The following is a 15,059-nucleotide window of genomic DNA, read 5'->3' as shown; positions in this document are numbered from 1 at the left end:
TGCCTGAAGTTCCTTTTACACTTGGTTAGATATACTCACCTCAGGTAAGTAGACAGAAACAAGTGGAAAAGGAAGGGAAATGAAGGTCTTGAAAGTAAAACGGAGACAAATTTACCAGTCTTCAGAAGATACTGTCTACAATGCAGTGAGCAGAGAGGGTCGATTGATCATACTGAGTCGGTGGGTCGCAATGGGTCACGGTGGGTGGTGGGTCACAGTGGGTCACATGCTGTCGACCCACAACCCACTCAGAAAACTTGACCCACTGATCCACTCCATTTCTGATTCCTTGCTATTAGGAAAAAGAAAATACATTTTAGGAACTGTCAATTTTTATGCAATTAAAGAATAACTTGTAAAATACTTTTAAAAAAAAAGTGTTACCTCAATTAGTTTGAAAGCGGCTGACTAACATTGCAAGAAGAAATGAAAGTACGCTGGAATTATTGCACTCCAATAGGTTAAATTTTGGGTCATTTTCCGTGGCAATTAAAGCGCAATTCCTGTAGCTTTCTTAACATCACGGGAAGAGAAATAACCAATACGTATTCACGCAACGGCAAATATATGGCATCATTCTTTTCTATGAACCAGTAATATATATACAATAACTTTACATTTCTAAATAAAACTATATACATTAATGGATCACTTCAAAAAAAGTGGGGGGCAACTGCCCCCTTTGACCTCCCTAATCACCGCCCATGCTTCTGATTACTATTCAATATACACTTTGTAGTGACAAACATTTCGTTTGGAATAATGTTCTGAAAGGGTACTTCCAATTGCAGGCCTTCGTGTGACCGTTGTCATTGGTAAGGAACAAATTGATTCTGCTAATTTTTCGTTAATTGTTCGTCGAGTGGTGAAACTGTGCTGGATCTGAAGCACAAAGAAATGAGAAACAAGCAGGGTCAGTGGAACTTACCTGAAAGTATTACTTCCTCCCTCACAGCTGAGAAGCATATGTGAAGTGTGGTGTCTCCTTCAGAAAAAGACATCTCGGAACCAAAAGGTCTACCTTATACAGAACACTTACTTTGTAATAATAACAACAACAAAATGTGAACAATGCTGTATGATAATAGTTGATGTAATCGTGGCACTAAATGTAGATATTGGAATAGGCCTATCAGCAACTACAGTTGTAACTTTCTTAACCTATGAGTTGGCAGCATTGCTAACACTCGGCTGACTGTCGGGTCGGTTTTCTAGTATTCTTCTCCATAATGGGCTTGAGATGTTTTTCAATTCAGGTAATCAATTATGATTGGGACTTGGTTCAAAACTTGGTTTAAAATACGTTGGGCCAACGTATTTAATACTGGCAAAGTTAAAGTTCATTGGTTTAAATTACGTTGGGCCAACGTAGTATATAATGGCAAAGTTAAATTTCATTCGTTTAAATTACGTTGGGCCAATGTACTAAATATGGCAAAGTTAAATTACATTTGTATAAATTACGTTTGGCCAACGTACTATATAATTGCAAAGTTAAATTTCATTCGTTTAAATTACGTTGGGCCAATGTATTAAATAATGGCAAAGTTAAATTACATTTGTTTAAATTACGTCGGGCCAACGTATTGCATAATGGCAAAGTTAAGTTACACTGGTTTAAATTCCGTTGGGCCAATGTATTAAATAATGGCAAAGTTAAATTACATTGGTTTAAATTATGTTGGGCCAACGTATTGCATAATGGCGAAGTTAAGTTACATTGGTTTAAATTACGTTGGGCCAAAGTATTAAATAATGGCAAAGTTAAATTACATTGGTTAGTTTTGCCTATACGAAATGCCAACTTTCATATTATAAACTTATAAGGCCAACCAAGAGTGCTGCTAACGTAGTTATATTTTCAGCAGCCATGAAAGATGAGAGTAAAACAACGAAAATAGATTGTTGACGAATAACATATTCCTGATAAATGGAGAATTGAGAGGAAGTTTCCTTGAATACAGAAACGTAAACATATGGTTAGTTACAATAATACTTGAGTTCAGACATTGTAATTGGCCATGAAACAACAAAAGATTGATGCACTGCTTTGATTTTTTAAAATTCTTAAATGAAATAGTTTCATCTTTTTTATTATTATTATTTGTGGAACGCTGATAACTTAAAAAACAAGTGGCACTTGTCTTTGTTTTTATCTTCCGATTGCGATTGTTCTTTGCCACTCAGCAAAACAATATAAATATAGATGAAACGTAAACAGACATTCACATTGCGAAACACAGAATCAAAATGGCTCGCTTTGGATTCCTTCTGGTCATCAGTTCTTTGACTTTCGTCCAACATGTAACCAGCCATGGCTACATGGAAGATCCTCCAGCAAGAAATGCCATGTGGAGATTTGGTTACGATACTCCAGTCAACTGGGAGGATGATGAACTGAACTGTGGTTCTTTTGGAGTAAGTTTGCGCTCTACTTTTTTTTTTTTTTTTTTGTGACCAATATTGAAGTCTAGTGGGCTCACTGTGCCCGTCCGCACGTGTATTATTCGCTGAGTGGATTAATCTTCTGCCCAATTTTGGAAATTGAAAATTTGTGAAAAAAATTGTTCGTTTGTATTGTTAAAAGTAACACGATTCAATAGGTGACATTGGTACATGAATCATGAAAAGACATCTCTTATGTGGAACAATATGGATAAATAAGTAATGACGACGATTCGAAACGAAAATGCGCTACAAACGAGTAATGAATGAGTGATTATTAATCTGATAAACAGTTTATAACTTTATAGCTATATACAGGGTGTTACAAAAGTTTGTCAAACTATTTTGGAAATAGATTTCTCACATCATAATAAGAAAAAAAAAGTTCATATGGACTTATGGTCGGAAGTGCATAGTTTCGTAGCTATAGAGCAGCGTTTCCCAACCTTTTTCAACTTGCGGCACACTACAGGTGTAATTTGAATTCTCGCGGCACACTCATATTATATATATATATATATATATATATATATATATATATATATATATATATATAGATAGATAGATAGATAGATAGATAGATAGATAGATAGATTGATTGATAGATAGATAGATAGATAGATACACAGTGGCGGATCAAAGGGGGGCTATAGGGGCTATAGCCCCCCTTGACGCTCAGGTATACACTGGATAAAATGGGCTTCAATCCTGCTTTACAATGGATAAAAGGGCAAAATATGGCTTAGCCCCTCCCTTGATCATATCCTGGATCCGCCCCTGTACATATATATATATATATATATATATATATATATATATATATATATATATATATATATATATATATATATATATATATATATATATATATTATTACTATTATTATTTCTAAATATAAAATACCTGAGTATTTTTCTGTGATCACTGATCTCCTTCTTACAGAGAAGAAAGCTCGATCACTGGTTTTCTCCCGTGGTAAATCATTATGCTTATTTTTCATTCTAATTTTAAAATAGAAAACAATTGCAATGAAATATAGGACTCGGGTTTTTAAAAATCCACTTTCTCTTTCGAAAACTGTATCTAATCTTTCACTAAAAAGGAAGATCACTAAATAACGAACAAATAAACAGATCTCCTGTAGCTTTAAAACACAAATGTAGGTAATTTGTATGCATGTTTGCTTTGTTGAATTTATTGAATGATATGTTAAAATTTCAAGTTACGAAATAGTCTGCAACAATAAAGAAGCAATAATGGTCATGACAATGATAAATACGTTTTCCAACATTAAAAATGTATAGAAAAGTAACACTGTATGCAACTTAAAATTGTAGATTTATAGTAGAGGTTCATAGTAATGTGAAATACAAATATACATTTTCCCCTATGTCGTGCAATTTGGTTCATATAAAATTAATAATTTATTTCGATTTCCTCGCGGCACACCAGCGGCCCATTCGCGGCACACCAGTGTGCCGCGGCACACCGGTTGGGAAACGCTGCTATAGAGTGCCGAAAACGTGAAAAAGTGAAATTTAAAGATCCATAGTTCCACTACTGTAGGACCGATCGTAGTTGGGTCAAGATCACTGAGGAACTAGTATGTGAACTATCAAAATATCTATCTTTCACAACCTGCGGTACTTGCACAATCATTTTCAGAGGAATTGTTTGAGAGTACTTGATCACTCTCCACCTACGTCTCAAAAAAATTCGTGTGCAAGTATCGGAGCATTCTTAAACATGAATATTTGGATAGTTCACGTACCAGTTCCTAAGTGATGTCTTGACCCGACTACGATAGGTCACATAGTAGTGGAGCTATGAAGTTTAAGTACCCGGCTATTTGAGGCGATCGCTAAGCGTATTTATTGCTCATGAGTACGCTTGGAATACGCTGACCATGTATTTAAATGTAGATGGCTAATCACAAACGCAAAAGCAATAAAAACGCGGAGAAAATGTCAGCTCGAGCGTATTTGGTGCATTTCGGTACAATAGACCGCCTGCTGTTTAAAAAATTTCAAAAGGAAGGGAAAAAAAGGAAAGACGTGTTGCCAGGCAAAGAGACTGTAGCAAGAAACAGCTGCTTGAAAGATGGTTTGTGCAGAGTATTGGAACTCTGCTATTACACACCAGGACCTGGCAAAAAGACCCGGAAACCCTGACTGGCTCACAGTGTAATTTACAACTCTGGTGAAAGTAAAATTACTGAATAGCCACCTTGACCGCGTTCGCTACAGGGGGTAACGCTTTCTCAAATAGCCTAAGTCTTAAAATTATTTTTTTCACGTTTTCGACACCCTATAACTACGCAACTGTGCACTTCCAACCACCAGCCCATATTAACCTTTTTGTTTCTTATTTTGATGTGGGGAAACAGTTTCCAAAACAATGTGATACAATTTTGTAGCACCTTGTATAAGCACTAATATTGAGGTTGTTCTGTAAGCAGCTTTGGTATAGAGTTCCCTCGTGACCCTGTGATTAGAGGACGCCGCGGAAGACCCGAGAAATCCACGTCTCATATAGCCTACTGCTGAAATCCAATCGAACTAACCAATCTAATAAGCTTCATTATGAATTGTTGACCCCTCTTAATGTTATCCACATATAATAAGATATGTTTACATTACACTGCACAATATCCTACCCATCGGTCTGTAGACTATAGCGCGCACCTTTTGTGCACGGGGTGCCGGATTCGATTCCCCGATGGGAGATAATTTAAATTTAAACTAATTATGGTGGTTTCATCTTCAACTTAGGTTCACGTCTCATATAGGGGCCGCGGTGGCTCAGTGGTTCACCTCTGGTGCTTGGGGTCCCGGGTTCGATCCCAGCCCCCGCCAAGTGAACTTTGTGGTGGACAAACACCGTGTGCGTGGGTTTTCTCGGGGTTCTCCCGTTTCCTCCCACTTTCTTCATTCCACCATTTTACTCATCTCTCACCATCACCATCTCCTTTAGCCTAACCGGCATAACCGTGGGACGTAAACCTCAAAGATTTCACGTCTCATATAATATCGGTAAATCAAAAAATGGATGCTATACAAGAACCATGCCACTTCTTAAAGTGAAACTGTTATTGAAATGTATCCTCATTACTCTCTTAAACATGATACTAGCAAGCCGACACAACATAGTATGGTGAATGAGATATAACCTAAACTATTATTAACTTTTAAATATTAATTTCTGTTTAGCTAAAATATTATACAAATATAAGGCATACAAATAGTCGGTAGATAAGATCGAGCTGAACAAAATTACATGCATGTGGCTAATTTCTCATGCTTAGTTTTCGAAAAATTCGAAGAAAAAAATCGCACGAAAATGTACTAATTTGTTGCTAATAAAATTCTACATTTTTATTTTGCTGGTAGAAGTAGTTATTTATGTACTTTATATGCACCAAAGTACAATCTTAACTAATAGATTATACGTATTGACGTCTGTATTATTCTAACGAGACAGATGCTACTTAAAGTATATATACTACGTGTAATTGTTGGATCATTATTGAAGAAGTAATTACTCGGGCAACCACAAAACATAAATAGCAAAATATTATGTGCTGTGGACCACAATTTATATGGAAATGAAAACTCTCAAAGCACAGGCCTAAGGCGGAATTTTAAATTTAAGTTAAAGAGTAATCCGTAAAGACACAATATTTTCGATATTGGATTGCTTACAAGGTAATATAATGAACAATTATTATTTTAATTTGGATTGGAGTAGCTACTATCATAAGGTAAATTATATATATAAAAAAAATCAGACTATAATAATTAGAGACCGGATGTTAGGCAAAATGCCTATTCTTTAATATTAAAGATATGATCAAAAATAACGTTTCAAAGTTTATGTGGGGGGTTATAGTTTCGATTTAAGCCAATTTTATTTTGCCTATTTTGCCTATTTCGACCTTTACTGCCTAAATAATTGCTTTAGTGCCTAATGTTGCCTATTTTATGCATTTTCTTTAAAATAAGCCTTCATTGGGAAAATATATAATTTATACAACATAAATAAAGACGCATATATACGTATAATAAAAGTTTATAAATACAAGCACGTGCTACGTTACAATGTACATACAGGGTGAACTTCAAAGATGTGCACATACTTTGGGAGATGATTAATGACATCAAAAGAAGACAAAAAGTCCTCTTGTATTTTGTCAAATTCTGTGTCGTGTACGAGTGACAGTAGTGCCAACTTGGAATCGAAAATCAAATCTTGACAATTGGAACGGAGCAGACAGGTGTGCACATACGTTGGGAGGTGATTCGTGACATGAAAAGAAGACAAAAAGTCCTGTTGCATGTTATCGAATTCCTCGTCGTGTACGAGTGAAGAGGTGCCAACTTGGAATCGAAAATCGTACGCATACTTCGACAGATGATTCGTGACATGTAAAGAAGACAAAAAGTCCTCTTGAATGTCAGGAAACACCTCCCGAAGTATGTGCACACTTTTATGTCTCGTTCCAATTGTCAGGATTCGATTTTCAGTTTTAAGATGGCACCCCTGTCACTCGTACACGACGCGGAATTCCACAACATACAACAGGACTTTACCTTCTTTTGATGTGCATCATGCAACAGGTCTTCTTTTGATATCACGAATCACCTTCCGAAGTATGTGCAGATCTTTTAGGTTCACCCAGTATGTATGAATGCATAACAAGCTTCGTTTTTATATTTACAATAAAAGAAGATATTAACAAACAGGTGTGTTTCTATATTCTTTGAACATTATCTATGACCTGAACTTATTTTTTTAATGGTATTGAGTATTTATCTTCATAATTCCGAGTTACGTTTTAGTGCCTATTTTACTGCCTATTTTTAAAATTTTCAGTGCCTATTTGCCTGCCTATTTTACAGGTTTTTAGTGCCTAAACATCCGGTCTCTAATAATAATATTGTTTTTAAGAGAGATGCTTGAATAACAGAAGTTTAAACTAAAGCGTGATGGCGTGTGGGTTAGACAAATGAAACGAACACTGTGACGCAACACTCACGTGTGCTAAAGGAGTGTGGCTAAGTAGTTCCGAATAAATGTTGAGTCGCTTCCTTCACGTATAAACTAAAGTGAATATGCACAAAAATGAGTGAGAGTGAGGCGCCGCCTTCAAATGCCATAAACTATCTCTTACGACAATCGTCTTAATCACACTTGCAAGTTTGTCGAAAGCTATTGCATGTATACTTTAGTAGTTTGCTGTTATCCATCGTAATTGTCACTGTGGTCGGTTCTTCTTTACCTGAGTGTTATATATATTTTACATACAATAAACATTTCTTTAACAATGAAAATAATACAGATGAAGTAATATAACAATTTCTTTGAAAATACTTGTTTTATACCTAGGTATATGTGAGTCATTAAATATCCGCAAATACTTCTGATTTAAGATGCACATGCAGTAGCTTCTTGTAGATTTTGTATCGATTTATTACCAGTTTAAAGTCATATTTAAAATATATTTTTGAAGAAATTCAAGCATAAAAGGCATATTTAATTATTTATCCATTGAAACAGAACACAAGAAGTGGTATAGTCAATTACAGTAGTCATCTTTCATGTAATAATATCAACATAATTCCCTTTTAAATTTTGTAAGGCAGTCGGTATAAGCATTTATATGATATTCTTTTTCTTACTTAGAGCTCCTTCGTGGCTAAGCGGTTAGCATGCGCGCCTTTGGCGCGGGATACCCGGGTTCGATTCCACGTTAATCAGTAGGTCCACGTCTCATATAGCCTCGCTGCTGAACGGGACGTAAAACTCAAAAATCAATCAATCAATCAATCTTTTTCTTACTTGTGAGTCTATTGTAGAATGCCCTCATTTACCATATTAGCGACTTTCTTAATGTTTGCCCATGCATTCGTACAGTAAAAGTAACTATACCGGTACTTTTCAATTTTCGATTTTCTATTTGGATTGATTTGTTACGGATAGTTTGTTACCTTATAGTTTACTAAATTAAGTATGTTGTACAATAATGTGACGTCAGGTAATGTTCTCTGCTTAAAAGTTGTTCAGCGTTGCGATATCCCTATTTAGTGGATAACAATTTAAAATTTTAAGAAAAAAAAAGTTTGTTTGTCTATAAGTAAGATACCTAAGTAATTTGGAAAGAACTTGCGCAGTGAGTGGCAAGATTTTACCAATGAACTCTTTCATCTGAAGCTTAACACTCTTCCAGTATTCTACAGTGTATTTCTAACTATAAACTAAAAGGCAATATTTTCCGTAAAATATAGCATTAATTAATATCTAGTGCTTACGAATAACCAATTCTTTAACAAAAACAATAATTAAAACATTATTTTCCACAGACACAATGGGACGAAAACGGAGGTAAATGCGGTGAATGTGGAGATGCTTACAACCTAGCCCGTCCTCGACCTAACGAAACAGGTGGAAAATTCGGTACCGGCATTATTGTCCAGAAGTACACAGAGGGCCAGGTTATATCAGTGAAAGTGAAACTCACGACTTCTCACCAAGGATACTTTGAATTCCGTCTCTGCCCAACGAACGGCGAGTTAGAAACCCAGGAATGTTTTGATCAACACCTCTTAGAGCTTGCCGATGGTTCTGGCACCAGATACAAGGTTCCACTCCATGAGGATGGTCATGGCGAACTGACCATTGATCTCCAGCTGCCACAAGGAGTAACCTGCGAACAATGCGTGCTTCAGTGGTTTTACAGAGCTGGTGAGTATGCTAATACTTTGTTTTTCTATTGTTTTTTTTTATATCACATTTATAATATATATTTGTTAGATAGTTTTCAAATACTAACACAAAGCAATGTACGTTGAAGGGTTAGTTTATGTCAGAATCAAACTGAAAATAGTTCTTCGCAATAAAGTTTCTTGAAAAAAATCGGATTTTCAATCCCTTGTATTTTCTTCTCAAGGAATATTTGGAATAACTTATATCGTAGTAACTAAGATAATTTGGATCTACATTGCTCCGTCCATGTCACTTGCGTTATTACTGTTGCAGAGACCTCCGAATTTTGAATGTTTTTGATATTGTAGCGTCTTTAGTTTGTGTTGGAAATAGGATTGGGATAGATGTGTTTACAAATATGAGAATGTCCGATATGTAGTTAAAGAGACATAGTCTGTGCAAGTAAGATACAGAATTACGATCGTAATTCTGTGCCTTATTTGCACAGACTATGATAACCTAACTACATATCGGACATTCTCATATTTGTAAACACATCTATCCCAATCCTGTTTCCAACAGTTTGTAACACTGAATAGTAAATGGAGCTGAATAATTTTATGTTGAGTTAGCAACACTGTTATGCTAGTCTGATGGTAATGTAGATACAGAAAGTACCGCATATTTTCTGTCCACACAACTTTAAATTTCATTATATATATTTAAGTAGTAAATAAATTACTTTATTCATCTGAAATTGATGTAGAAGAGTGGGCTGAAACGCTAAAAGTAAAATTAAACTAGCCAGACATAGTTTATTAGATGGAGTTCTTTGGTTTCCATTATTGATATATTCTTTAGATTGGAGCTTTCAATCCTGTTAAAATAAGCAACTTACGTGTAGAGGCTAAACTACAACCAAAACTCATTTCAATCACCTGAAGAGATCCCCGAAACACCATTAACGCCGACCCTGGGTAGCGAGGAAGCCTGTGTCCCCTTGAAGTTTGCTTGCACTAACATATTTATAGGGTATAGTTTTTAATATATTTCATTCTGCTCTGGTCAGAACTGTTTTATTTGTTATTTATAGGGTAAAGTCAAATAAAGTCGCCTGGTAGGGTAATTCGTTCGAGACCAGATGGCGGGAAGGAAAAGGTATGGCAAGTTGTAACAAGCAGAGAATTGACAACGTTACAAATACAGTCTCTAGTTAAACTCATGTGTCAGTAAAAGCTGTACCTTGAGAAATATGTTCAATGTTTTGTGTGAATGGTTAAAAGTAAGTGCGTGCATTTTTTCAAACGTTCGGTATAAACTCGTAGGAAGGTTGTGGTGTCAAATAATCAAAAAGTGATGCGTATTTGAGTTAGGTCATATCGAAACTACCATTGTACGTACTTTAACGATAGTTAAAAAATTCATATCAAGCTATGCCGGTTTGTTATCCTCTATCCAAATAGGGCAGGGCAGATCGCGCAATCAGTTTTTTTTTTTTTTTTTTTTTTTTTACTGTAGGTACAACAGGCCCGTAGCTAGTGGGTGGCTAGGTGTTAGACTGTAGCCCCTATGCATGAAGGGTGAACTCAAGTCAGCTTCCCCCTCCCCAAGTATGATCTTGTCTTCTCTTGACAGTGTTCTGGCTAAGACACTGAGGTAAATGTTTGTTTCAATGCGATTTCATAAGTAATATTTATTTCAAGGCTGTTTGTTATTTTGGTACACATATAATGTGTTTTAATAGTACCGATATTAAGTAATGTATCGTACTATTATACAAATACAAATATTCGCTTTCAATTTTGTCATATTTCTAGAACATATTTTATATTTCCATCATACCTAACTGTTCCTGTAGTAGCATCATGGTATGTTATCTAGTCTACCCATGTGTACGATCATCCCGACTCTTGTAAGGGAAATCGCGAAAAATAGAGGTGTTGAAAAAAGGCCACTGTTCATACCATAATGACTTTACACAATTATTGCAGGTTAGGTATTATACACAAGGTACCCAACTACATACTGTATCATTGTTAAATACTGGCTGTTTTATGGAAGTTTTCTGAATTGTTCGTGATCTATGCTTATTTTGCCATATTAAAAACCTCGTTCATATTTTAATAGATGATATCTGACAAACTTGAATGTTCTCTCAAAATTATAGTGAAACATCGAGGCCCTTACGGACCACAGTCACTAAATGCGCGGAACATATGTGGCAGGAGGCATAAAAGGGTAAACTGCAAAAAGTAGTAATCTTTGATATAATGTTTCGCTGGTTTGTTCACGATCACACGCAATGTCAAATATTAAATATGTTCACTTCTTACTGTGATTTCAAAAATTGGAATTACCTCAAAACTATTTTCTTTCAGGCAACAACTGGGGCACATGTGACGACGGATCTGAAGGAATGGGCTGTGGAGAGCAGGAAACGTACGTGAACTGTGCTGATGTTTCTATCTCATAAATTTTCAAGGGAATGTGCATTTTAGGTAAGTATATATTATCGACTTATAACAGTAAAGGAAAATTCTTACTTCAGAACAATCGAATCACTCCTTAGTTTGAAAATATATACAGGGTAGTCCAAAAGTGGGTATAAAATCCAGTACTGATAAGCTCATTGCATTTTATTTCATTTCTTATTGTTATCCACCAAGTAGACTTAGTTTTTTTTATTATTTCTTCTTTATGTCTTTTTACTTATATCTTGAGCTCGGACAGCCGAAGCAAATAAGCCCATAAACTAGAATGTTATACTATATCAATGCAGGGGTGTTGGGCTGAGGAACCAGAGATTCTAAACAAGAGATGTTGGGGAAGTTTCTGTAATGTACTACTTGCAATGGCGCTAATGCTTCGCTATTTAGAAGAATAGGCTTTTCTATTTTAAATTATTTTTAATTGTTTCTTTAAGGCCATTCGTTTATTTATCACAGGAGTTATAATAAGCAATTTTGTGTGAGAAATGGAAATTTCTCGCGAACAGTCTCGGGAAATGATTTTTTATGATTTCAGATATAGTTTAATACCGAAACAATCCAACGAGCGACTTCATTTTGGTTTTTGAAAATGAAACACCATCAAGTAGGACTGTAAAATGGGTTTTCCGAATTCCATTTTTTTTTTCAAATGATTTTTCAAACATGCCTCCGACGATTTTGTTCATATTTAATGAACAAAAATTTTCATTAATAAGCTGACAGTGGTGACAAAGAAAACCTCTCGGAATATCACATGTTGGTTTGTCCCGAGTCCGAAGGCTTCAAGACATCACATTTCTACCAATGTTCCTTTACGAAAAGATCTTATTCAGCCGCTCAAAAATATTTAGATTCGCGAGAGGCTGTATACTACGACATACGGTATTCACAAATACTGTTGATGACTTGAGGGGTTCCATCTCGAGACTCGATGTATCAGAAAGTGAATCTCTTGATTCTGAGCCTAAACACAGCACAAGTACGGTACAAATTTCATGTCAACTGGCGGAAGTGAAAGTATTTGTAATTCGGACTCACCAGTCATAAGGTCATTTAGGCACTTAGTCTTCTGCGATAAAAGAACTGATGCAATAACCTGCGTCAAAGACAAACACAAATTCAAGATCATTCCACAAGAAAAAAGATTGTGAATAATTTCCGTGATTTCCCGAAAAATTGTTACCAAAAGATAATATGGCAATGTATGCCTGTGTTTGGGCTCATTTTTGACAACAATAACAAATTTTTACATAGTTACAATCCTAATTGTGGTGGTTTTGTTATGGCGTTCTGTAAAATAATATCTAAAAAAAACTACCAGTATACAAAATTGCGTCATGGTTGAAGACATCTCTGAACTTCGTACTTTGTTAAATTACGTAATAATATATGTAAATAATTTCCTAGTAGCTCAGTTTAAGGGATTGATTTGCATTAAATAAATTTTTCATAAAACTTCCTAAAAATCTATAATATACAAATAATAAAATTTGATTTCGTTGCGTAATTGTTCTGTTCTTTCAATTTTCTCACGTTTGTGTCCTTCTTACTTGTCATTAAGCTTAGAAGCACTGTAATTAAATGAGCGCGTTATACTGACGTGGGCCTGTGTCATGAAAGTGCAGTGGAATCTCAGGTGATGGAACACGCCCCAGTCACGGGTTCCTCGGACCTAGGAACATGTATATACATGAATAATACATAAGAATATCTTCAACATTTTTTAATTGATCAATAGATGACGGAAAGATAATACAGAATTTCAAGTTCTACAACTTTTCATTTTTGTAGACATGCAGTTTTGCTAAATTGTTTTTTAATAGGCGAAATGGAACAAAAAATGATTTGATAATATTAGTAATTACAGTAATGCATGGCATCTGTGATTCTTTCGTTTCAATAACGACGGAAGATTCAGATTCAGGAAGTATAAATTATTCACATTACGCTCTATATCCATATCTCATATAACCTATAGTAGATGTGAGTTAGACGAAAAACTCCGAAAACGAATTAAATTTCCTTACGTCTGAAATAAAGATTTGTATTCTTTTCTTTAAATATAATTACTAGTGGAAACGTTAAAAGTAATAAGTTTAATATTGAGGAATCTTTAAAGACAAGTAGTCAAAATCTTAGACGAAATGTGTGGCTGCAAATGAAACGTAGATCTGAACAAAGTGTATTTTCCTCGTTTAACTTAAATATGATTAGAATTATATTGGGAACTTTTTCCATTCCTAATAAATGCATTTAATAGTGAAATAAATAAGAAAATCATTCGTAAACCATATTTTACATAATTTACAATAGAAAACAAATTTATTCCAAGTTTATTTTAAACACCGCTCAGGTTCTTTAATAGTTTCTTCCGTACTTTTCCACAACTGAATTTGGTTAATCTATCTGGATATCGTCGTCGGCAATTCAAAACCTGCTATGTGCATTTTGCAGGAGAAGCGAAAAACAGTATCCTGGTTAGATTTTTCGCTTTATAAAAGTGATGTTATAAGTAATATTTGATGCTGCACGTAACTTGATATCTTCTCAAGTTACTTGAGAAGGTATCAAGTTACGTGCAGCATCAAATATTACTTATAACATCACTTTTATAAAGCGAAAAATCTAACCAGGATACTGTTTTTCGCTTCTCCTGCAAAATGCACATAGCAGGTTTTGAATTGCCGACGACGATATGTAATAATGTGTTAGCAACCCGTGACATTTTACTTACACTAGAACATACAAGTTTATCTAAGCTCGTATTTATTTCTACTTGTGTATCGATAGTCATACATAGTCTGATTCTATGTTTTTTAAATCCTGAGTTTAATTCTTTCCTTTTTAACTTTTCAGGTACAATCCAGTTTCTCAGAAGATGGTGGACAACAAATATTCTATGAATATTCTGAAGCCAGGATGACCAAAGTACAAAGTCTAATGCCATTTTGCATAAACAAAAATCTGTGAAAACTTTTCTATTTAAAAAAGTTTAAGAAATTAAAGTTTTAGCACTTACAAACTAGAAAGTTGTATTTATTAATATTATAAAGACCTAATTTACCTTTTGTATATACAAAATTGAACTATATCTAACCCTATTGTGCACTATTATTCTTTCCAGTGGCGTATTTACGATTTTGTTTCGGAGGGGCTTTGCTAACTTTCGGGGGGCTTTGCCTGAAAATGTGAAAATTCTGCAAGATATTTCAGATACTTTACTATAGTAAGATTTCGGGGGGGATTAAGCCCGGAAGCCCCTCCTAAATACGCCACTGATTGCTTCCTTTAACATTTTTTACAGAACAACTTCTATCAACTTTCTTTCACTCAAACAGAAAATGATGGGGATTAAGAAAAAAAACTTTATAAAAGTCGCTCATGGAGAATGAATATCAAAGAAAATGCTATAACTTGATAAAA

General features: G+C 34.9%; 1 protein-coding gene across 1 annotated transcript; it reads left to right on the top strand.

Moving 5' to 3' along the window:
* Window positions 1–2,240: 2,240 nt before the first annotated feature.
* LOC145663598 (uncharacterized) lies at window positions 2,241–14,665 on the top strand. The gene is made up of 4 exons (XM_081729708.1): window positions 2,241–2,418; window positions 8,805–9,186; window positions 11,526–11,645; window positions 14,493–14,665. Exons 1-3 carry the CDS (start codon window positions 2,251–2,253, stop codon window positions 11,618–11,620), a joined length of 645 nt encoding a protein of 214 aa, XP_081585834.1. The 5' UTR covers window positions 2,241–2,250; the 3' UTR covers window positions 11,621–11,645; window positions 14,493–14,665.
* The last annotated feature ends 394 nt before the right edge of the window (window positions 14,666–15,059 follow it).

This window comes from Thermobia domestica, chromosome 11 (assembly GCF_964235325.1).
Source record: "Thermobia domestica chromosome 11, izTheDome1.hap1.1, whole genome shotgun sequence".
Classification (NCBI taxonomy): Eukaryota; Metazoa; Arthropoda; class Insecta; order Zygentoma; family Lepismatidae; genus Thermobia; species Thermobia domestica.
The sequence above is the reverse complement of the archived record's forward strand: the minus strand, read 5'-3'. Positions and strand labels throughout refer to the sequence as shown.